Source organism: Barbus barbus, assembly GCF_936440315.1.
Source record: "Barbus barbus genome assembly, chromosome: 13".
NCBI lineage: Eukaryota > Metazoa > Chordata > Actinopteri > Cypriniformes > Cyprinidae > Barbus > Barbus barbus.
The window spans coordinates 29,623,387-29,647,695 of NC_136741.1; the positions used below are offsets into that span (position 1 = coordinate 29,623,387).

The following is a 24,309-nucleotide window of genomic DNA, read 5'->3' on the forward strand; positions in this document are numbered from 1 at the left end:
CAAATTCAAAACAAAAAAGAATAACTCCCACACCTTCATCAGGTTTACTTCATATAATGACTGAAACATTAATAAAACATTTTTTATTTCAGAATCAGTTATCATTGAGATTCACACAATAAAACATTGATACTGAAATCATTTCTTGACAGTATGGGTCATACTTAAATGTATGTAAAGGAATCCCTCCTCCGTGCACAGTTTTAACTCTATAGCAGCCCATAGCTCAGTGTGTTAGTGTTTCAGAACTTCCGCAGAAGACCTGTTTAAAAATTATTTTGTGTTTGAGTGAGCGGTCAAACATGCCTTGCACAGATGGCAATATAAGTCTCTTCATAATTCATATGCAAACGGAAGATGTCAGGGGGGACGTATCTTCGTATGGCAAGTGAAAGATGTGCATGGGGGGGAAAAGAAGTGGGCGGCAAATGCTTTCACCTGTCAGAGAGCTTCTGAGACTTTACAGCCCGTTCCACACACATGGCCTGCATGCTCACTGAGCTTTTTTTAGCTGCAATCGCCATTCATTTTTTTCATCAAAATCGAAATTGATTTGCATTTGCGTGAATACAAGAGTACAAGGAGCAAATGTCAAATGGTTAACACTAAAGCTGCCGATTTAACATGCAGGTAATAACCAAAATAATGCATTAAAAAGCATTTATGCGCCATGATTCGCATAACTTGTTGCTTATTACCAAAGAAAAATGATTGAAATATATTGCAGATTGAATGTGTACTACCCAGTAAATACTTGAACTTCTTTAAATAAAACAATATATTTAGAATTATGTCATGTCTTTTCATAGTTTGATGTCTTGTTTATGCTTTTTTTTAGCCCAATTTTACAGGCTCAAAATGAGAAAGCATTTCTAACCTAAAACCTGCAAATTGATGTAAATGCTTTTTTATTTGATTGTTAATACAAATAGTTTGGAGGTATCTACTGACAGTCACATTTATAGATTGGTTTCTTCACTCTCCATTCTTATGAATTGTAAAATGGCAAACTGTGTAATTTTCAGAAGGAGATCATATCCCAGTGTCCTGGTGTCTCTGCTTTAATCAGAGTGGCTCTGTGGTGTCAGCAAGTCACTGGCCATCAGTCTCTGAAGCCTGTAATCTTGTTTCTACTCTGGCACTCTACAGGAGGCTGAGCTGTATGAAATCTTTATTACCCCCGACTTCACATTTTCTCAAGCTGCTGGCTTCTACGTATTCACTCATTAAGTTGGACATTGTGTGATGTTCCTTATTGCTGTCTCTGCAGAATGAAAACGCTCGCCTTTCATGAACTGTTTTTGGTACTCCATGGCTGGAGGCTACGACTGCAATAACTCTCCCGCTACGTCTCTGTCTCTCTCTACATGAGTCTAAACTTCAGTGAATTCCTCAAAAACTAAATTCTACACATTTTGAAGAAATCTGCATTCAACATATGAAGTCCTTCTTACACACTGTATGTTTGTAAATGAAAATCTGTTACCCTTCAGGAATATTCTGGGTTAAAAATACTTATAACAGACTAAAAATTTTGGTCCCACTGTTTAAAAAGCAAATAATAAAATGCATTGACAGAAACTGACTTACAACTGAAGTCAAAGTTTCAGTTATTGTAGTCCATCTCTGTTAAATGTATAATTTTAGGGCTTTTTTATGTTTTTGTTGTTATAAGTCTGATACAGCATTTTTATAGGTAGCTACAAATATAACCAGAAAATGACAATTTATTTTAATTATCATTACTTGAAATAATATAACATTTTAAAGAAGCATATTATATTTCAGCGCGTTGCCAAAACATTTATCATGTTCATTTAATCTAACTAAAACTAATAAATAAAAAATCATTAAAATATATTTTGACTTGAAAATAACAAAAACACAAAATAATTACTAAAACTTTAAATTAAAGCGAAAATATAAAAAGAAAATCTAATTCAAAATATTTACAAAAATATAACAGTATATCAATATTATTAATAATAATGATTAATGATATTAAATTATAGTTGCTTGAATTTTTTATATGGCATCTAATTAAAAAATACCTCGTATAAAATCAAAACAAAGGATGGTCACTGTATAATATTTCAAATTTGGTATAAAGGAGTTTATACTGATGCATTTTTGTGTCAAGATAAACATAGAAAGTACATTTTACAATACGTCCACCACAATAAAGGGCTTCTGACATGAAACCAACAGTACTGTTATAAATCCATCTTGAAGTCAATATGAAAAATATTACAAAGGTAAAATAGGTTTGCAAATGCTATGCCTTTCCAAATAAAACAGTATGTGGTGTGGGACTTCATTTTATTTGATAGGAATTGATTAGTTTTACCTTGGAATAGCATTAATTGTGCAGAAAAAGAATTGTGTTAAAGTAAATAGAGTTTGTTTTGATTTCAAGTTGAGATTAAGCCTAGTTTTGGTATAAATGTCCTGCATTCAACATTAAGCTTAATATAGAATCTTCTCTTAATGTGAGCTGTAACATGTCTGCACTTCTGAACACGTATGAGCAGATGAAGCCTGGAATGAGCGCAGACAGCTGAGGGATTCTGGGAAGTGTACGGTGTGATGATGCATTGTGCATTCTATAATGGACAGACATGAAAAGTGTACAGAAGTAAGTCAGTACAGTATGTAGGTTACTTGAGAGTGGGAAATGCAAAGGCCTGTATGGTTTGAGGGGATCTAGCACGTGGACTGCTAAATGAATCTAGGGGCTTGCCAGCATGTTGATGCCACGAGCACACAGCAGATGAGTTTGCCAGACTTTAAATATTACATCAAAAACCAGCGTTTTTCTATTTCAGGCCTCTCCTAAAAGTCTATTGATTGGAGAGTAATCTTCAAGCGCTTACATGGATGGAGAAGTGTTCCTATGAATGCGATTTCGGTTTGCCTGTCTTGTTCTTTGTATATCGTTCAGGGTGACTGGGTTATTAATTGTTATTTGGTTTTTGCTGATTCCTTTTCGTAAACATTTATAGTTCTGGCTGTAACCAAACCAAGGTGTCTCTGATAATATTCTTTTTTTACTCTCTTGGAGAAACTCATTCTGCTACAGTAAGATTTTCTGTGTTGTTGTCTTGGCAAACAACACATATGCATTATGAATTAAAATCAGTTCTGACGAAGTCCAATGAAGACTAACCTGTCATGGCAGATTACAGTGAAATTAAATATTTAACTGCATTTTATAACCCTTCTTTTTTTTGATGTTGTATCATAGATTGAAAAGATCATGAGTCTAATTGCTGGCATTGAGATCTCCAAGGAGCATCAACCTGCATCGGAAGGTAAATAAGTATGAGAGCTACATATGAATGATATATATATATATATATATATATATATATATATATATATATATATATATATATATATATATATATATATATATATATATATATATATAAACATAGGTACATCTAAAATAAATTGGAATATCGTGAAAAACTGCATTTTTTGTAACTTATTTCAAAAAGTGAAACTTTCATATATATTTTAGATTCATTACATGTAAAATAAGACATTTGTTTTTAAAATTGTTTTAATTTTGATGATTAGTGCTTACAGCTCATGAAAGTCAAAATCCAGTATCTCAAAATATTAGAATATTTCCTAAGATCAATCAAAAAAAGGATTTGCAAAGCAGAAAAGTTCAAGTTCTTTAAAGTATGTTCATTTATGCACTCAATACTTTGTCAGGGCTTGGGTTCTGTGCCTCTCCAGTCTTCCTCCAGACTCCAGACATTGATTTCCAAATGAAATGCAAAATTTAAATGTGGCTTGGTAGCCCTTTTCCTGAAGACGTCTGAGCGTGGAGACTCTTGATGCACTGACTCCAGCTTCAGTCCACTGCTTGTGAAGCTCTCCCAAGTGTCTGAATCAGCTTTGCTTGACAGTATTCTCAAGCTTGCAGTCATCCCTGTTGCTCGTACCCAATTTCTTCCTTCCAGTCAACTTTGCATTTAATATGCTTTGATACAGCACTCTGAACAGCCACTCCTTTCAGTAATGACTTCTGTCTGACTTACCCTATTTGTGGAGGATTGTCTTCTGGATCATTGCCAAGTCAGCAGTCTTCCCCATTATTGTGGTTTCAAAGAACAAGACATACCCTGTATTTATACTGTAGAGGTGGTCGTTTATTGAAACTCAAATATAAATATAGTAATATATTGAGATACTGGATTTTGGCTGTATCCGAAATCGCCCCCTATACCCTCATTCACTATTCCCTACATTAGTCCACTCATACAGTTCACTTGAAGGAGTGAATGAAAACGATTGAGTGAATTCGGACACTGAGTGCACCGGAAGGACTATCATTTGATACGGGCAGCTCCAGTAGTAAGATTGAAGGATTTATCTTGAACTCTGTCACGGAAATTATGTATAAACCCTAATAGTCAATTTACAATTACTTTTGTACCTGTGTTGTATTACGCTGTATTACGTGGACGAGCGCTTCTAAAATGAATGGCTGGAGGATTCAGCTGCAGGCGCCATCTTCTGGCGAGACGCTGGAATTCATTCGGCGCGCGGCTCTCGCAGTGCATTCTGGGGATTCTCTAGCTGTTGAGTGTACATCGGTTGTACACTCGTTTTTGCGGTGCATTGTGGGATTGAATGAGTGCACTCGAGAATATCCGTTATGGTTTCGAACACCACTTAAAATGGCTGTCCCCTCAAATAGTGCACTATTTGAGGGTATAGGGGGCGATTTCGGATACAGCCTTTGACTTTCATGAGCTGTAAACTCTAATCATCAAAATTAAAACAAAAAAACTTTTGAAATGTCTTACTTTACATGTAATGAATCTAAAATATATATGAAAGTTTCACTTCTTGAAATAAGTTCACAATATTCAAATTTTTTGAGATGTACCTGTACACACACACACACACACACACACACACACACAATAGAATGTCTTTGCAAACTGTGTGTGTAATGTATGGATTTTAAAGTAGTTATGCAGTTGTTTACCTAAATTCAAGATTTTCAAACTTAGGATCAGGGATTTCACAATCTTTTTACAGTCTTACCACCCAAAACAAATTAAAAAAATTACTTCATGTCATGCCAAACCTGTATGATGATATTTCTTCTGTGTAGCATAAAAGATGTTTTAAAAATGTCCATACATTGGACATCAGGTCCAATGTTATTTACATTACATTTAGTCATTTGGCAGACGCTTTTATCCAAAGCGACTTAAAATTGGGATGTTATTAATGTTATTAGTTTTTATTTGTATATTTTCACTTTTTGTTTCAAGATTTATTAATGTTATGTGCTTTAGCTTGTTTTGTTTTTTTTCATTTAAGTCAACATTTTTATTTAAGTTTAATATTTAGATTTCATTTGATTTCAGCTATATTTCAAATACTGAATATTTTTGATAGTTTTAGTAAATTATGACAGAATTTTACTCTTTGGGTGTTCAAATTAACTTCATACATCAAACTTATCTCTAACTATTTGAGATAAAGGAATGAAATGTACCTTCAATTCTACAGGGTTTGCTGATGATGTTTTGTTTGTTTGTTTGTTTGTTTTTGGAGAATGTTTTGTATGGCTGAATTTTATGATATCAAAGCTATATAACCTATAAACTAACAAAACAATGTTACAAAAGTTGCAGATTTTTTTGTGTTGTGTATAATTTTTTTCTTAAGAAAGGAAACAAATGTGTCTCTTTGCAAGAAGTATAAAATAAATAGTAATATATTTATTAATCAATAATATTTTAGTTTAGGGTTAGTTTTATATTGTATTATAGTTTTGTATTGTTTTTATTTGTATTAGTATTATAATATATTACTTTATAGAAAATAATCTGATACTATTAGTATTAGTATACTAATAGTATGCATTCTGATACTAATCTGATTAGTTGTGATACCATGGTACTGCCAAAGTGCTTTCTTGTATCTTGTACCATGGGATTTGCATAATACTCCAAGGTACTTCAAAGAATACCATGATACTACCATAGTATGTCAAAAACATGGCATTATCTCTGTACTAAAAAACAGTGATGTTGTTATTGCACCATGGTATAAGTAAAAAAAAAAAAAAAAAGGTTTGGCAAATCCTTTTTCTCTTTTTGGTAAAGGAGAAAAAATTAGAAGGAATGCGTTATTTTGTTTAATTTATTTTGTACTTTTTCTTAAGAGAGGAAACAAATACGTCTTTGAAAGAAAAATATATGTATTTAGAAGCAAATGAAAGCATTTGGCACATTATGAGGCATTGAGATTAATTCCGATTTTTACATTGACAGCCTTGTTATAAACAATCATATTAATATGTCTAAACAGCTAATCTAGTATGTTAACAGTAGTCTAGCCTCTGTGACAGCCCATAAAGCTTTGCTTTGGCTTAATCATCCCTCGGGTCAGAACTGTTTCACTAGCGTCTTTAACAATCAGCTGTTTTCTTTCTCAAGCACAGGCTCTCACTTTTCACCCCAATTTGGTCTGTCTGATATTTTTGTACCTGATATTTTGACACAGACACCCTCCGGTACACAATGGGTGCCGAGGGCCTACTTTAAAAAGATGAGATCACGATCCATTTACTGTGGCCATCGCAACGATACTCAGTAATTAGGACTTGATTTTCTTTTCTTCTTGAGTGGAGCCTCCCAAGGTAGTTGCTATATATGGCGAGAGAGAGCACTATATTTTAATGGACTTTTCTAGGAAACATACAATTATTTAGAAATTGTACAGCAGAGGATCACTTCAAAGGAACAGACAGTGCTATTGTTCTGTGAGACATTGTCCTTAAAATTCTCACGGGAGTCTGTGTGTAATGAGACGCTTGTTGAGTTGTTTGCTGTTGTTGGTGATGAAAATGCCAGTGTTTTCTGAAATAAGTGATTTCTATCACGCCTCAAATTCTTACCGTGTCACCATAGGCCATTTTTAAAGTCTACTGTTTATTGGAAAAAGTTGAAGAGCTCTTAAGAGGAAGACTGTGATATTGGAGGAAAGGGGAAAAAAGACAACTTTTTTTTTTCCTCTGTTTCTTTTTGTAAAAAATATAAAATAAATATTAAATAAAAAAAAATAATATTAAGATTGTTAAATATATGTTTATCATTAAATATGATTTTTTTCTATTTATTTTATATAATTTGCATATATATATATATATATATATAATCTCCAAATTTTGACTTTTTTTCTCGCAAATGGCTTTTTTCTCAGAATTGTGTGATATAAACTTGCAATTGTAAGAAAAATCATAATTACCTTTTTTCCATGTTTTATATATATATATATGAATGCATTTATTGTGAAATATTTTATTATATATTAAAAATATAAAAATGTATTATGAAATATTTATTTTATTTATTATTCTATTTTATATCATTTTTATTTATATTATTACTATACACACAAACGTCCATTGTCTTTGCAAATGAAAGTTCAGACTACTATGGAATTACATACTGATATCACCGTACTGTGGTACTGCCATAGTACTTTCTTATTTCTTGTACCGTGGCATTTACATGTTACTTGTAAATAGTACTTCAAAGAACACTGATACTACCATAATACATCAAAAGCATGGTTTTTATATGTAAGACCACAGTATTGGTAGTGCCATGGTAAACAAAAATACCTGCAATGCTAAAACGATTGACTCCTTTTTGTGAAATTGCTAGTTTTTCCTCATTTTGCTCATGTCGGATAAAAGTGTCTGCTGAATGAATTGATCTCAATGTATGTTATATGGACTACAATGATACATTAAAAAAAAACATTGTGATACCAATTCAGTATAGTGGCAATGCTTATAATGTTTACTAAATTCTTAGCGTTCTTCCTTGTTTTGCTAGTTGCTTTGGATAAAAGTGTCTGCTAAATAAATAAAATGCATCGCAATACTTATACCTTCTTTTGAGTCCGCAGATGTTTGGATGCACTTTACATATCAAGCCTGATTCAATGTCTGTATGTGAATAACGCCCTGGCAGGCTGACAGTTCGTATGATTCCCCTGCTCTCAGCTGCATGCAGATAATGCCCTATATGCATGCATAAAGCAGCACTCATGTGTGACACTGAATTAGACCACATCACGCTACGGAAAACGCGGTTGGCGTCGTCTGCGCACGAGACATGAATGCTACAGTTTGATCACGTCTGGCAAACCTGAATTCTGCCGATTGGATTCAGATGTGTCCAATATGAAGGTGGGCACAGGTGGGATTACGTTAAGTGCAGCATGTGCACGGTGCGTTTCGCTGACTTAACGTTTAACGCGCAACCCCACAAGCAGCCCCACTCTCTCCACCGGTACAGTGACACATTCATGAATTTAATTCCTCTGATGATTTACTGTGGTATGTGGCTTGGCTGCGATTTAATTTTTCATAGAGAGAGTGCAGAGGCTCTGGAAGCACTTAAGTGCGGAGTGGATAGGGATGGGGTTGCAGGGTGTGGGGTTAGAAGAACCTGTACAGGATTTTTCCCCTCCTGGCTGATCCTGGCACTGTAGTGTGTGGTTTGGGTTCGTCTGTTGTTCCTTTTTCTGATGGTGTCCTTTCTGCACCAGCAAGATCAGAGAGCCTGCGTGCAATTTTAATCAGTACGGGGAGCGGGGAATAGATAGAGGGGTAGAGAGAGAGAGTGAGACAGAGAAAAGGGGGTGGGGGGGATTGATCGCCACAGAGAGAGAGAGAGTGTGTGTATGTGAGACAGATAGAGAAAGAGAGGCATAGAGACGGGAGGGAGGGGGGTTTGGGAACGAGCAGAGCGTATATGCCGTGCAGCGAGTCTCAGCATCAGACGGCATATGGCAGCTCTCGGAAAGGACTCTGTCAGTGAGAACTGGGGTAAAAAGCAAGTCAAAGAGGAAAGAAAGCCGGAAACAGTGAGTGGACATGATGCACAGCTGAACTGAGACGTCTTTAAGGTGATTACCAGCTGCGACCGATGCGCTACCGATGGCTTTCTGGAGGAGCACTATGTCATTTGGATGTTTTGCTTTGTGAGCGCTGAATGCAGCTGCTGCTGTGACTGAGCTTTGCCGGATCAGGGATGCAGCAATCCTTGCCCCCGAGCGCAAGACCCTTAGGAACGTCTGCAAAAGGAACGGAGCGACCAGAGCAGGGGGCTGGGCTGCAACAAGAGGGACCGTGCCATCAGCGGGGCTTTCTTATGGGGTTATCCATCCATTGTTGGAGCTCACCTCATTTCGGTTGGATGTACCTCTCTTTGATGGCGTGCTCCATTCTGGTATGTTAGCCCAACGAGGTGCGTCTAAGCCCGGAGGGACCAGCAGTCCTTGGATTACCGTGATCGGAAGGACCCTCAGGAGCGTTTTCTAGAAGAACGGAGCAACCTGTGCAAGGGGGCAGGGCTGCAAGAAGAGGGACCGATCCATCAACGGGGTTTCTTATCAATTGTTCCCACTGGATCAAGGCTTGGTTTTACTTCGTTTCGATGGTGCATTCCATTCTGGTATGTTAGTCCGGACGAGTAGCATCTAAACTTGGAAGGACCAGGAGTACTTGGATAACCGTGACCAGAACTCTACTTGGACTGCTTGGGGAAGTGGTCAACCCGGCTGCTATCTAAAGGTGGGAGGGGTTCCTCATCAACAACTCGAGAGAGGAATGGAAAAATGTGCCATAAAGATCTTTCGAAGGACGAGCTGGCATCACGCAAGGCTTCTGGTAGCATTTTGGTGGACTGTTGATCAATGAGTTGGACGGCTGGGCTTGAGGATCCATGACTCTGTTGTAGCAAAATCACTGACATTGGTATTCTTACTCTCCAGCTGTTCTTAGGGCTTTACTAAAAATTTTGCTTCCAATTTCAAGGACAAGTCTGTTTTATCGAGCCTTGCGTTGTAAAGGAATGTGTGTTTCATAGGAGCAGAGCAGGGGCAAAGCAGGGCGCACTTTCCTGCAACTTCCTAGTAGCTTCTCATAGATCTCGATATTTTGCTGCAAGCCAAAAGCTCTCCTTGAACTTTTAGGATCTTCCTGTCTGGGCAACGTGCTGACATTCCTCGGCGCGATTGTTTGAATCGGATACAGGAAAGCTGAGTAGACGTTGTTTTGTTTGTTTGCCCTCTTCTTGAGGAGCGATGCCAAATTGTCCCAATTAATTGACTTGACGCTCTTCTTTAAAGGACTACCTGCCAAGGTCTACCTCCATACCCCATCAGCCTTGGCCCTCATCTCCATTGCAGTGAGGGCTTGTGGAGGAATCTCCATTACTAGTTTAGTCTGTATATCTGGGGCCCTGCGTCTAGCGGAGGCCCGTCGCTCAAGCCTGGACACTGCCTTGCTGTTGCTGCTGCTGCCCTCAGCTTTGCTGGCCAAAGATGATGTGGCAGTGCCACATCTCGGCCTCCGAGTGCCGCTGCTACAGGCTAAATGGTTTTTCGCTGCTCAAACGCCATCCTTTGTCAGCAGATGCAGCTGGGAGCCGCGTGCTGGAGCAGTCGGTGGGGGAGTGGCTGGAACACGTGGGCTTTCCTCAGTATGAGAGCAAACTGGTGCTCAGTGGCTTTGATGACCTGCGCTACATGGTGAGTGGCTTTTGTGTGTGGAGATTGATTGACACAGCAGGTTGGTCAGGGGATGTGGTGAGTTTCTATATTTTCAATTTATAAAGGCTGAAAATATAATAAAAATATTTTTTTTTCTTTTATATATATATATATATAACTTGAATGAGTGTTCAGTATTTATGCATTTTTATTTTATAATCTGTTTCTTAATTCTGTAATATTGAATAATTGTATAATTTAAAGTAAATAATTTCATATTAAAAGTTTATTTTAAAAATAAAAGTTTAATTTCAGTGCTTCAGAATAAAAGGGTACATGACCTTTCAACCATTGTCTTGCATTTTGACGTGCTATAAGCCATATAAAAATATTTTAAACAGTATTTTTCTACAAATTATGCATTTTTATGGTCTTAGACTACATGAAATATTTGTTAATTTAAAACATTTAATTTATCACATTGCAGGACTAAGTAAACTACAAAGCAAAACAGCTAAAATATTAAATATATGTAAATATTTCTTAAATATATACATGTATGTGTGTGTTTTTACATATACATATAAATATATACATTACACACAAATATTATGTAAACAAACCTTGGATGCGATTAATTGTGATTAATCGATTTGACAGCACTATGTATGTATATATAATTGCATATAGATAGCTAGATGGATGCATAGATGCATATATACATATAAGTATATGTGTGTATGCATGTATAAATTCATAAGAAGTAATTGGTTATGGGTTTGAATATTCTTGCAATACGCTGACTAAGTGTTTGATGTTCAGAAGTACTAGATGTACCTGAAAGTGTTGCAGCAAACTACCTTTGCTGTCACTTTTATGCAACACTTGATTGTTCTTGTGAATTGAAGTAAATCAGAAACTAATGTGAAAGTGCATATGTTCAGGGGAGTAACGTGATGGAAGATGAGGACCTTCAGGAAATTGGCATCACCGACCCAGGCCACAGAAAGAAAATCCTTCATGCAGCAAAAAGCCTACCGAAGGTAGCACGTTTCAGTCCCTAAATAGTATTTGGACACCAAGTATGAAACCGAGTGGCATTTATTTTTTAAGATTGCAAGCTTTTCAAGCACGCATTTCATCCACTTCCACTTAAAATGACCTTGGGACTGGTTGGTTAAAAATCATTGCAAATATATCTCAGAAAGTGAAGTTATTTCTAAAAAAAAAAAGATTTTGTTTGAACTTGGTTTGATGTTTTGTCATCTAATGCAATTACATTCTGACATTTAAAGTGTTACTTAAGTGTCCAAATGTCTATCCTGGCTTCTCAGAGTGAATTATGTATTCTATGCTATGCAATTTATTTTGAGATGGCATTTTTCTCCTCCTTTAGGTGAAAGCTCTGGGGTGTGACGGCAGCACCTCTCTGTCCTCATGGCTGGAAACTCTGGGTCTTGGAGAGTATCTGCACAACTTCCTGTCTAGCGGCTACCGCACCCTGGACTGCGTTAAGAACCTGTGGGAGCTCGAAATTGTTAATGTAAATGTGTTGGTGTGTAAGCTTTTGTGTGCTGTGTGTACTGTGATCTGATACACTGACAGTTCTTTTTTCTCTATGCAGGTGTTGAAAATTGGCCTTCTTGGTCACAGAAAAAGAATCATAGCCTCAATAGCAGAGCGACCGTATGAAGAAGCACCTTCCAAATCCAACCGCTTTTCCCAACTCAAGGTAATAGACACAATTTAGCATCAATAAGAGCCAAAATGGATTTCAATACATGATATTCAGATATAACAATAAATATGTTTTACCTTGCTAATGTGTATCAGATTCAGGACCTGTTGTCTCAAAATACGTCACCGCTTAGTTATATGGACCCGTACACCAGTCGCTCCATGGACATGCTGCTTCCGTTGGGAGAATCAGGCAGAAGGAGCCGAGCGTTGGATCAGGATGGCAGTATTTCCCTTCGCTCCTTCGGCGAAAGATCACGCTCACATGTAAGCACCTCTGTGACTATGATCACTGTGATTTATAATGACTCCTTTCAAGTAATGAATCACATTGGAGTCATTATGTGAGAAATGTTGCAAACCGTGTAGTTCTAAATTACATAATAAATAAAAATGCATAGTTTTTAATAATATTTTGTATCAGGTTTTTTTCCCATTTTTGTCCATTTTCCTTTTAGATAACGTTTTAGTAATTTTTTGTGTTTTTGTTATTTTTAATAAAAAAATAACTTTTTATGTTTTTGTATATTTTTTCCGTTTTAGTTATTTTAGTACATCAAGATAAACTAAATTAAAATGAGAAATGCTGCCTTGGCAACTAGTTTAAATCAAAAGTTTTTTTAATATTTTATAATTTCAGCGTTTTTCAATTAACAAACAGCATTTTTTATGGTTTTATTTTAATAACCTTGATTCTTAACACACACTTATGCAATTGTAATTCTTACAAATTAAGGTAATAAATAAAATTAAATATTGAAATATAAAATTTTGAAAAAAAATAAATATTGCATGTGGGAGAAAAATGTAAAATTTGTCTAAAAATTACATTTGTCTAAAATTGACATTTTAGACAAATTAATAAAAAAAAATTGGGACAACAGAAAATAAAAAGTATTGTTTGCTTATTATGTAATATATTTTTTATTGTTCATTTTTAACAAAGAAGCTTATGTCTGTTAAATGAAATGAAGATTTCAGTTCAGATGTTGTGGCGTTTGTAGTGCTATTTTTAATACTAAAAGTGAATTTTTCATGAAACACATTTAGTAATATTTACTATTTATGTTTCCACATGCTCTCTAACAAATGAGTTAAAATGGTTATGAGGTCTTGTGCATGTTTGAATGCTGATGTCTGTTACCACAGGGCACAGTAACACGTCTGAAAACCACAGAACATGAATAATTCATACCGCTTTTAAATAAGGCAATTTCTCAATAATTTAAACTCATTATGCTTTTAAATTTATGGGGGAACAATAGTAAAATGCTGCAAAAATACCATTAAATATAACTCCACTTTGAATATAAATATACAGTGTTTTTTTTTTTTTTTTTGACGTGACTTTGACTCAGATTGCACTTGTTGTTTTCCATTAGGACCGTCATGCAGATCGACATTCACGTCTAAATATTCGCCCTTCCAGCCACTCTGCCACATATACCACAGTCTCCACCTGGCACCATCACCCTGAGAAGCTTATCACCGAGTCCTGCGTTTACGAGGCCAGAGTAAGTCTTTTCTATGAGGATTTGTCAGTTCTGTATACACTTCACAATAGATTTACCTAGACGTATGCCACTTTTTCTGATAGGAATGGATTCCAAGCTTTTAACAAAGGGTTGGTTTGATAGTAACTTTCTTCAGTTGCTCTCATACACCCAAAAACTAGTAAAATATTATTTTCATGTTTGTGTTTTTATCAAAAAAGTTAAAATCTGATTTAACAAAATAAAGCTACAGCATTTCAAAAGGAATAGTTCACCCATAAATGATAGTTTGCTGAAAATTCACACACACTCCGGCCATCCAAGGTGTAGATGGGTTTGTTTCTTCATGGGAACCGATTTTGAGAATTTAGCATTCCATCACTTGCCCAACAATGGATCCTCTGCAGTGAATGGGTGCCGTCAGAATGAGAGTCTAAACAGCTGAAAAAACATCACAATAATCCAAAGTAATCCACACCACTCCAGTTCATCAGTTAATGTCTTGTGAAGTGAAAAGCTGCATGTTTGTAAGAAACAAATCCATCATTGAGGTGTTTTAAAGGGGACCTATTATGCTCCTTTTTACAAGATGTAAGTCTTATATCTCCAGAGTGTGTATGTGAAGTTTTAGCTCAATATACCCGACAGATACATTTTTATAGCTTGTTAAAATTGCCACTTTTAGGGTATGAGCCAAAACGCGCTGTATTTGAGTATGTTGCTTTAATGCAAATGAGCTGTTGGAAAACAAACACATGATACTTACTTTGTTTGGAGCTGACGTTCGCGCACGAAGCGTTGGTATTGATCCCTACATGTATTGGGGACTTTACTGATTTATTCCGGGACATTTCCTTAGACAATGAAACTTAACCACAGTGTCCTCAGCGGCTCAGATGGAGGGAGTCTACGGAGACTCCTATGTTCGTTAGTGCATCCCAAAACACAACACTTGAAAAGCCTCTTTGGCGCTAACATTGTATATCTCCAGCAGTTACAGCAAGTAATCAGTAACGGAGGGGGACTGCAGCTTCCCACTCAGGGCTGTGTCTATGCTTATAGGATAGCGTCACAAATGGGTGGGACATTTTCCCCTCGGTGACGTGAACAGAGGGAGAAGCTGAACTGCTCGTTCTGAGAGACTGTTTATGATTTTTTTACATGATAAATAAATGAGTGGGTGTATTTTTTACCATTATAGGCTGGTTGTTTTCACACACTGCGGCCACACAACTGTGTTCAAACCTTATAAAAGTGATTTTTGCATAATAGGTCCCCTTTAACTTCAAACAATCTCTTCTGGCCATAGTCTATAATAACACTTCATCCAAGTCCATCCATCCCCTGTTGTCCTCTCACATCAAAATTCACACACATACATGTTTAGAGCTGTTTTGGCTTGTAAACAGTGCTTGATCTGTGCATATTTCTTTCCTGATTAAGATGAGATGACTTTTTCACTGGAGAATGCAATATTATGAGTAGAGGACTCGAATTTTAGCCGCAAACAACGGTTTAAGGTTAAAAACATCTTATTGATAGATTTGTTTCTTACAAATACACAGCTTTTTTGCTTCACAAGGCATTAATTGATGGACTGGAGTGATGTGGATTACTTGTGGATTATTGTGATGTTTTTATCAGCTGTTTGGACTCTCATTCTGACGGCACCCATTCACTGCAGAGCATCCATTGCTGAGACACTGACGTAATTCTACATTTCTCCAAATCTGTTTCCATTAAGAAACAAACTTATCTACATCTTGGATGGTCTGTTTCAGCATAATTGAATTTGCCAAAGGATATAGAGAGAGGTCAGGAAATGACTCGAGCTGGCTTCAGACTCACAGCAAGCACCACACTTCTATGTATCAGAGTGTGTGCACTAACCAGTACGGCTCAAACCCCAAAAGGATTGTGACTCAGGTCATCAAGATCAAAACCAGAGTAAGACAGAGTCTAGATTTAAATAATAAAAGATCCATTAATGAGCACCACATTAAAAATTTAAGTGCTCTTTTGAACGTCATTGTTATTTTTAAAATGTGAATCCTGGGATGAAACTGAGAGAGGAAGTATTATGCAGCATAATAGCGATAGATATATTAATAATTATAGATGTTTTCCACAAAAATATAAAGCAGGACAACTGTTTTTAACATTGATAATAATCAGAAATGTTTCTTGAGCAGCAAATCAGTATATTAGAATGATTTCTGAAGGATCCTGTGACACTGAAGACTGGAGTAATGATGCTGAAAATTCAGCTTTGCATAAATTGCATTTTACAATATTTTTAAAATAGAAAAGAAGTTATTTTAAATTGTTATAAGTTATGGTATATAGTTTTATTCTATTCCTCACTTGTAATATGCTGAAAAAAACATCTGCTAGGTGAAAATTTCTGACAAAATATATGTTTCCATTATTCCTTTTCCAGTATTTAGGGTCTGTGATCATCCGAGACCTACGAGGAATTGAATCCACACAGGAGGCCTGCGCTAGAATACGGGTACATATTCATAGTCAATGTGCTATTATATAATGTCTTAAATTCTTGTTACACTTCGTGCACAGTTTTGTGAGTCCGCTTTGGTCCATTAATCCTTTTTTTTTTTTTTAAATCTTGCTTTCTAATGTTTACCAGAAATCAAAGGATCACCGGAAAGGTCCCGTCATAATACTGAATATCACCTACAAAGGAGTCAAGTTTGTTGACGCAGCCACCAAGGTATGAGCAACTGCCAATGCATACTGTAACTAAAGTTAACAGTGGTTCACCTCAGTGTAAACCAGGAGAGTTAAACTGTTTCTTATTATTAGTGGCGTTTGCTTAAGCATCACTATCAGAGTTAGAGATTTGTACGACAGTGACCCATCCTGCACTATTTGTAGCACAGACATGAATGATAGATTATGGTTATATATGGTTACATAGCCCTGTATGGTTATGAATTAGTGAAGTGCTCATGTTTTTTGCGGATGTTGAAAATTGTGATGGACTCGCTCAGTATTTTTATACTTTTGCAGGCGATGGTTGCAGAGCATGAGATCCAGAACATCTCTTGCGCAGCCCAGGATCCGGATGACCTTTGTACATTTGCATACATCACAAAAGATCTGAAGTCTGGTTATCACTTCTGCCATGTCTTCACTACAGTAGAAGTGGTGGGTGTTATTTTTATCTAGGGTTGCAAATGAGGTGGAAAATGTCTGGAAACTTTCCATGGGAACTTAATCTGGGCAATTTGGGAAATTGTCCAAATGGGAATTTGTGGAAATCTATGGGACTTAATTGAAAATTTAAATAAACTGTATTATATACAATTATAAATATAAACAATTTATTTGGTCATAAGTTGACATGCATGCAAAATAATACAAATTTAAAAAATTACATTTCTGACTTTGATTTAATTGCAAGTAGACCTTGAATTAATTATTTCATTGAGCAACACAAAAGCATGTGTTAACTGATGAATAAAAACGTAAAAAGAGCAGCATTTATTCAAAACAGAAATCTTTTCTAAGTATATAAGTCTATATGATCACTTTTCATCAGGTTAACACATCCTTGCTGAATAAAAGTATTAATTTCTTTAAAAAAAGAAAGAAAAAACTACTGACCCCAAATTTTGAATTGTAGTTTATTGTTAATGTTTGTTTTAAATTAATGCCGGGTTGTTTTTTTTAATAATAATAATGATAATAATTCATTTTATTTATAGGCACCTTTCATGACACTCAAGGTCACCTTACAAGTAATCCAAAGAACCATACAACCATAAAATACATATTTTATGTTTTATTCAAAAAAAATATTAAGCAGCACAACTGTTTCCAAAATTGATAATAAATCAGCATATTAGAATGATTTCTGAAGGATCATGTGATACTGAAGACTGGGGTAATGATGCTGAAAATTCAGCTTTGCATCATAGAAATACATATGTCACCCAGGACCATAAAACCAGTCATAAAGGTTTCATCTGAATAAATAAGCTTTCCATTGATATATGGTTTGTTAGGATAGGACAATATTTGGCTGAGAAAATCTGGAATCTGATGGAGCAAAACATTTAAATATTGAGAAAATAGCCTTTAAAGTTGTTCAAATGAAGTTCTTAGCAATGAATATTACTTATCAAAAATGAAGTTTTGATATATTTACTGTAGGAAATTTACAAAATATCTTCATGGAAGATGATCTTTACTTAATATCCTAATGATTTTTGGCATAAAAGAAAAAATTATAATTTTGACCCATACAATGTATTTTTGGCTATTGCTACAAATATACCCCAGCGACTTAAGCAGTTGGGGGTTCGGTGCCTTGCTCAAGGGCACTTCAGTCGTGGTATTGAGGGTGGAGAGAGTGCTGGACATTCACTCCCCCCACCTACAATCCCTGCCGGCCCGAGACTCGAACCCACAACCTTTGGATTCCGACTCTCTAACCATTAGGCCACGACTTCCCGTGTATTAGCATACGAGACTTCTTTCAAAAACTTTAAAAATAGAAATGTCTCCAAACATTTGATCAGTACTGTACTTCTGTATGATAACAGAAATCTGGCTAGCAGAAAGTAGAAGAAAGAGCATCACAGCTTGAGCTAGCTAGCATACCTAGCCCTTATAAATTGTTTATGAAATAGTGCTAACTAGCTAACATATCTGATTTACTGGCTAGCTAGCTAGCTACTGTATAAACACATTTTGGTATTTGCTAGTGAAACTGTAATACCATATATCAAATATATTTACCCACGTAATAGCAACACTTACTTGAATGGCTGTGGCCCTTGGGCTAAGTAGTGTGCTGTTTGCATGTGATTGAGGAATGTGCAGAATAGAAATTTCGAAAACTGAAATTGCATTAAATTTGGTTGTTTTCACAGAGATTATGCTGCAAGATTTTTTTTCCCCCGTATGTTCCCCGTACAGACGCAGACCTATGAGATCATCCTGACGCTGGGACAGGCGTTTGAGGTGGCATATCATATGGCTCTCCAGGCACAGAAGTCCCGTCGTCACAGTTCATATGCTGGTCCAGCCTCCGAAAGCATAGAACCCAAGACCAACAGGCCCACCTCGCAGTCCCGCAACAGCATGCGGCGCTCCACAGTGAGTATGACTTCAGCGCATGATATCTGATATCATAGTATCATGAATATATTGTGTTCACATTTATTTGATTGATTGCCTCAGAAAACAGTATTTACAGTATCGCACTTACAATGGATGTCTATAGGCTTTAAAAGCAGAAATGTGCAGATTGTATATACTGTATATATATTTTTTCTAATTCTGTACAAAACTGTGTTTTATTTGAGTTCTAAAGTTGTCTAAATAGTACATATAGTGGTGGGAAGTAGTTTGGTTTACGTAAACCTTCCATCTTGGTATCCTTGTGCATATTGTGTGAAGGTTATTGGTACATTAAAGGCTTAAAGTTTTTTTTTTTACATTAGAAATGGTGTGTATTTTCTATATTTTAACGTTTATTGCAATATATCTTCCTCCATTTTGAGTGCATCACTGTAAACAGGATTTTTGCTTGCTTATACAAACTGCGAGTTAAAATGATTCTGTGTTGATCGACAGCTTGTCAGAGATGCTGTCCATAAAACCTTGCATAAACTAAAATAAATAGACAGAATCGATAGACTTTAGTCAGAGTAAATGTCATATTTAATGGCTGTGAAGTATAGAGGTACAACTGATTCACAGTTTCTTAAGGTTTTTCCTAAATGTCTTGAAGTCCTTGGTCGCAGATTATTTTCACAAGCATTATTTTCTGGAGTTTATGTTCTCAGTTACACAGCTTCCTTTGCAGCTTCATTTGCATTTATGTCAGTTTAAATATGACATCTACTCTAACAAATGTCTATATTACATTTGGGTATTTTGAGTCATTTTTGACACAATGTAATCACAGCACACGCTTCATTCATATTAGTGCCCGGTTCAGTGTGGAATCTAAATTTTTGTGTTAATTTGTTTCAACAAGCTGAATCCTTGGGTCATTTCTATTCTGCAGTACCTTCTGAACTTTAAGGCTTCTACAAAAGGATACAGCAGATGTTCAAAGATATGTTTTGGTCAAGCACAGGCTTTCTTAAATATGATTAGATTATTTGCATGAAGGAAATTAAGATCTTAAAATGATCCATTGTTGATCAAGGGACTGATATGTATCTTATATTACAGTGTCAACAAGAGGGAAAGATTCATTTTGTTCAATTTTAAGTTTGAGATGTTGATATCGTACTAATTTCTGTAATTGAGAAATTAGTATGATATCTGGATTAGTATGATATCTTCAAACTGGATTGAATGTTTTAGTGAGACACAGCAAATATAAAACAAATATCACCAAAAATGAATTTTATTCCCAAGAAAACATATTGATTAGAAAAGGGAAAATAAATAAATGTTTGTGTTTTTTTATGTTATGTTATAAGTGCAGGATGAAAAACCTTTTTTTGATTGATTTTAGGAAATATTTTAATATACTGGATTTTCATGAGCTGTAAGCTCTAATCATCGAAATTAAAACAAAAAAAAAACCTCTGAAATGTTTTACTTTACATGTAATGGATCTGGAATAAATGAACGTTTCACTTTTTGAAATAAGTTACAAAAAATAATTAACTTTTTCACGATATTCAAATTTTTTGAGATGCACCTGTATATGATGAGGTGGTAAAATGTACTGCGTTGTAGAAATGAACAGGTTTAATTGTGTTGAGAGGTGTCACCCCAGTTCCGTTATATTTTTCATGTCTTATATTACTTTATTTTGTTGCCGTAAGACTGTAATCTGTGTCTCTGTGCTTCTGCCCGGTCCTCCTTCCCAGGGTGCACCTGTGCTTGAATGCCGCTGCTGTTACTGTCACACGTGCTCTGCCCACCGTCCCTCCTACCTCCCGCTGCCCTCTATCAGCCCTGGAGTTCAGGTTCTGCTCTCTCTTTCTCTCTCTCTCTTTTCCTCACATTTTCCAGCACTCTTCTTCCTTCTACGTCTCTGGCTTTCTCTTCCCTGCCACTTATTCACTTTACTAATTTTCCTATTATGTTTCCAGTTTTCACTGTTATCCACCTATTTTTTCCTCCCCATGTACATTTTTGGTTGACACTAGCAACAGGTCACAACTTTAAAATGTGGTATAAGTAAAATCGTTTAAATTCAAGAGGATTTAAAGGTTGCAATCATGTACAGAATTCAAGGATGAGGGTATGTTGCGTCATTGGCAAATTCTTGTTTTGGCCTGAGGATGTTCTCAATATGTCAACAGAGTAAGGTTTGTTTAAGAGAATCTCACGAAACCTGTCAAGAACATACCTGTCCGGGTGATATTTCACTCGAGAGTCAAAAGGAAATAAGATATTATATTTTGCATAAAGAAAATAATGATTAAATGATTGCATTCAGTTGTTTTGCATTGTGACATTTTGATGACAATTAAGAATGGAAAAAAGGCCTATTACAATGTGTGTGTTTACACACAAATATCTCTCACACACACACACACACACACACACATAATGATAGATACAGGTAGGCAATATATTATTTAAATTGTTATATTATTTAAATACAATTTTGTATTTGTTTTTAATTTTTTACATTTATTTTAGTATTTATGCTTCATTGTTGTGCATTTAATATTGCTTAATCCTTACAATAACACAGTAAAAAAATAAAACATCCATATGCATTATTATGGTAATTCAAATTTTGTGCATATTTGTCTTGAAAATAATGTCACAGTGCAAAACTCTAATGGTTCTAAACATAGGCTCATTTTTAATGTATGCAAAATGCAATTTCTGAAGGGATTTTGGGGTGAAATGTGACCCAGACATGTTTTCACAAGATTTATTCAGTTATAGATGTACTTCACAGATCGCTACACAATTTTTCAATTGGGTTTACCATGCCTGGAGCAATGTCTTTAAAATGATTAGAAAGTAAAGTTTGTGTCGCCTAACAATGTCATTGAGAGGACTTTTCAAAAACAAAGTATTGCATTTTAAGCAATACTTAAAATGTTGCGTCAGCAACATTGGAGACAGCTACCTTACATTTACACTTTTTATTATCAAACTCAAAATCGTCACTTTTTTGAAAACTACTTGAAATGACAGTATCAGGCGACCTTCTTAAAAGACACTACACTAACGATTTTAAGATGAAGATTGTGTGCAAATTGAATTTAAGAATCCATTTGCAAGAACATTTGTCTGTTAACTAGCAGCTAGAATGAGCATCTGTTTGCGTATAAACGCTCAAAATCTGTTTGCGTATAAACGCTCAAACCAGCATCAGGTCCAGATATCAGTGTTGTTGTCCATATCTACGGTGATTTCTCCTACATGGTGTTTATCCTCAACGGCCATCTCCTCACTTTTGTGAAATGTGGGTTTCCGTTGGCTGCCATTCTCTCCTGCAGTCTCACTCCTACTTCTCCGGCAGATCGACCCTCTGGAGCCGGAAACGGACCTGCAGTCCCTGGGCAGCACCAGTTGGCTCTTCGAACCGCGGGAATCCTCCAGGCCTTCGAGTAGAACCAAGTATGAGACCACCATATTTTGAAGCAGGGCACGGCCCTTGTCCAATCCTGCCTGCTGCCCCATTTCAACCCCACGCCCCATAAACTCGAGTGCCCCGTGCCTTCTCACTGTGATTTGTAGCCTTCCTCAGGGCAAGACTACTTCCCACTCCAGTCGCGACCCCGGCCCTTGCCTGCATTGCCCTCTCGGAGAGCCGTATGCCTCCACCGTCCTTTTTTTTGTCGTCTTGACCGATGAGCGCTTTCTGGTATCCTTGGATTTGCCGTATAACCAGCCTCCTCAAACTCTTCCATCATGGTCCGAAATCGCCTCTTGAAAGCTTCCCTGTTTTATACATTGCGCTGAATGTTTACGGTTCGGTCCCTCGTATTAGAGGGTTCTCTATCACAAAACCTCCAAACTTGATGCTCCGAGTAGCACTCAGACACTTGTAGCATTTCTACATCTCATCCGGATGGACACGTTGGCAGAACTTTATTAGTAATTAGTAGATCCACGAACTCTCTGACTGCAACAGCAATACTAGTACTGTTTTTCAAGTTTACGTACATTCACGGTCACGAATGCAACATAACACATTCCCCCATTGGCGCGTCTCAAACCCTGTAGCACTAGATCACTTTTTTCCCCCCGTAGTTGGACCCACATTCCCCCCCAGCAGTTCTTCAGTTTTTCAAAAGAGTTGGGTCTGTAGTCTCGATTCACATCCAGTGCTTCCTTTTGTCTTACCAGGCATCTGCAGCTCTGAGGCCCTCGGAAGAAAGACTATGCCTGTTTAGAGCGTTTAGAGGTTGGGATTTGAAATGCAATACAGTTTTACTGGGAAGAGTAGAATACAGCCCCAAGAAAGTGGAATAACCAAGACAACATTCCTATTCTGTTTTCTTGTTGGAATTTAATTGACTTTTTATCTAATAAGGGAATACATTTTGTTTCGTAAAGTTCTATATTTGTAACTTTACATTGTTAACATCACATAATAAGTGTGTGTATAACCTCTATGCTCATTTTGTGATTGATGATTTGTTCTGTAATATTAGTTCCTCTGAGATTTCCACTACAAAGTCATTTGCAGAAAAATGAGACGGAATATTTTCGTAGACATAATAATAGTAAATGCTACTATTTTGAATTGCAAAAGAATTCCCACGGTTATGCAATTATCTTTAGAGAGAAGATAATGAAGCCAAGAAAAGAAAAAGCACTAAGGCTAGAGAAGAAAAAAAGAAGCTCCAAACAGCCTTATGCATATTGTGACATGTACTGAACGTTTGGAAAACCATTGTAAGTTTGCACCACTTTGATTATTCACCCAAAAAAAAAGAAGTTATTTTAGCGTATTAGATGCTAGAAATCTGCTATTTTACATTTTTAATGGTTTATGTTTTGTCTTGTTTCATGTGCCATGTTCACACTGCGGTTAAATAGATATCCCCACTCACAGTTCCTTTATTTAAAGAAGTAACAAACACATTTTGAAATCAAATTAATGCACGGAACATTTACAAGTACAGTCAAAATGCAAATGATGTCATAATTTTTTTTACCCTTAAGTTGTTCCAAACCAGTATGAGTTTCTTTCTTCTGTCGGACATAAAAGAAGATGTTATGAAGAATGTTGGGAACCAGACAAGACGCCAGCGACTTCCATAGTATGAAAAAATACTAGTCAATGGCCACCGTCATAATGGTTTGGTTACCAATATTCTTCAAAATATATGTATTATGATCAACAGAAAAAAGAAACTCATACAAAATGATGACACTATTCATTTTTGGGTGAACTGTCCCTTCAAGTAGTGATAGCCATTTTATTAAATTTGCGTAGCGTGCACACGCAAACGAACCGTCAAAGAAACTGAGAAATTTCGATAGTACCAAACCTGAAAATTTCGTCGGATATAAATAAGCTTCTGGTTGCTAATATCTCTGAAATCAAAAAATAGTCGCTGTCGCT

General features: G+C 36.2%; 1 protein-coding gene across 1 annotated transcript; it reads left to right on the plus strand.

The window, feature by feature from the left end:
* Positions 1 to 8,804: 8,804 nt before the first annotated feature.
* LOC306879694 (ankyrin repeat and SAM domain-containing protein 1A-like) lies at positions 8,805 to 22,668 on the plus strand (the record flags this gene model as incomplete). The annotated part of the gene is made up of 15 exons (XM_079432838.1): positions 8,805 to 8,862; positions 9,051 to 9,299; positions 10,183 to 10,401; positions 10,469 to 10,584; positions 11,490 to 11,588; positions 11,942 to 12,088; positions 12,170 to 12,277; positions 12,379 to 12,549; positions 13,665 to 13,796; positions 16,216 to 16,287; positions 16,423 to 16,506; positions 16,806 to 16,943; positions 18,720 to 18,899; positions 22,255 to 22,352; positions 22,473 to 22,668. The coding sequence occupies 15 exons, from the start codon at positions 8,805 to 8,807 to the stop codon at positions 22,666 to 22,668; spliced, it is 2,067 nt and encodes a 688-aa protein (XP_079288964.1).
* Positions 22,669 to 24,309: the final 1,641 nt, after the last annotated feature.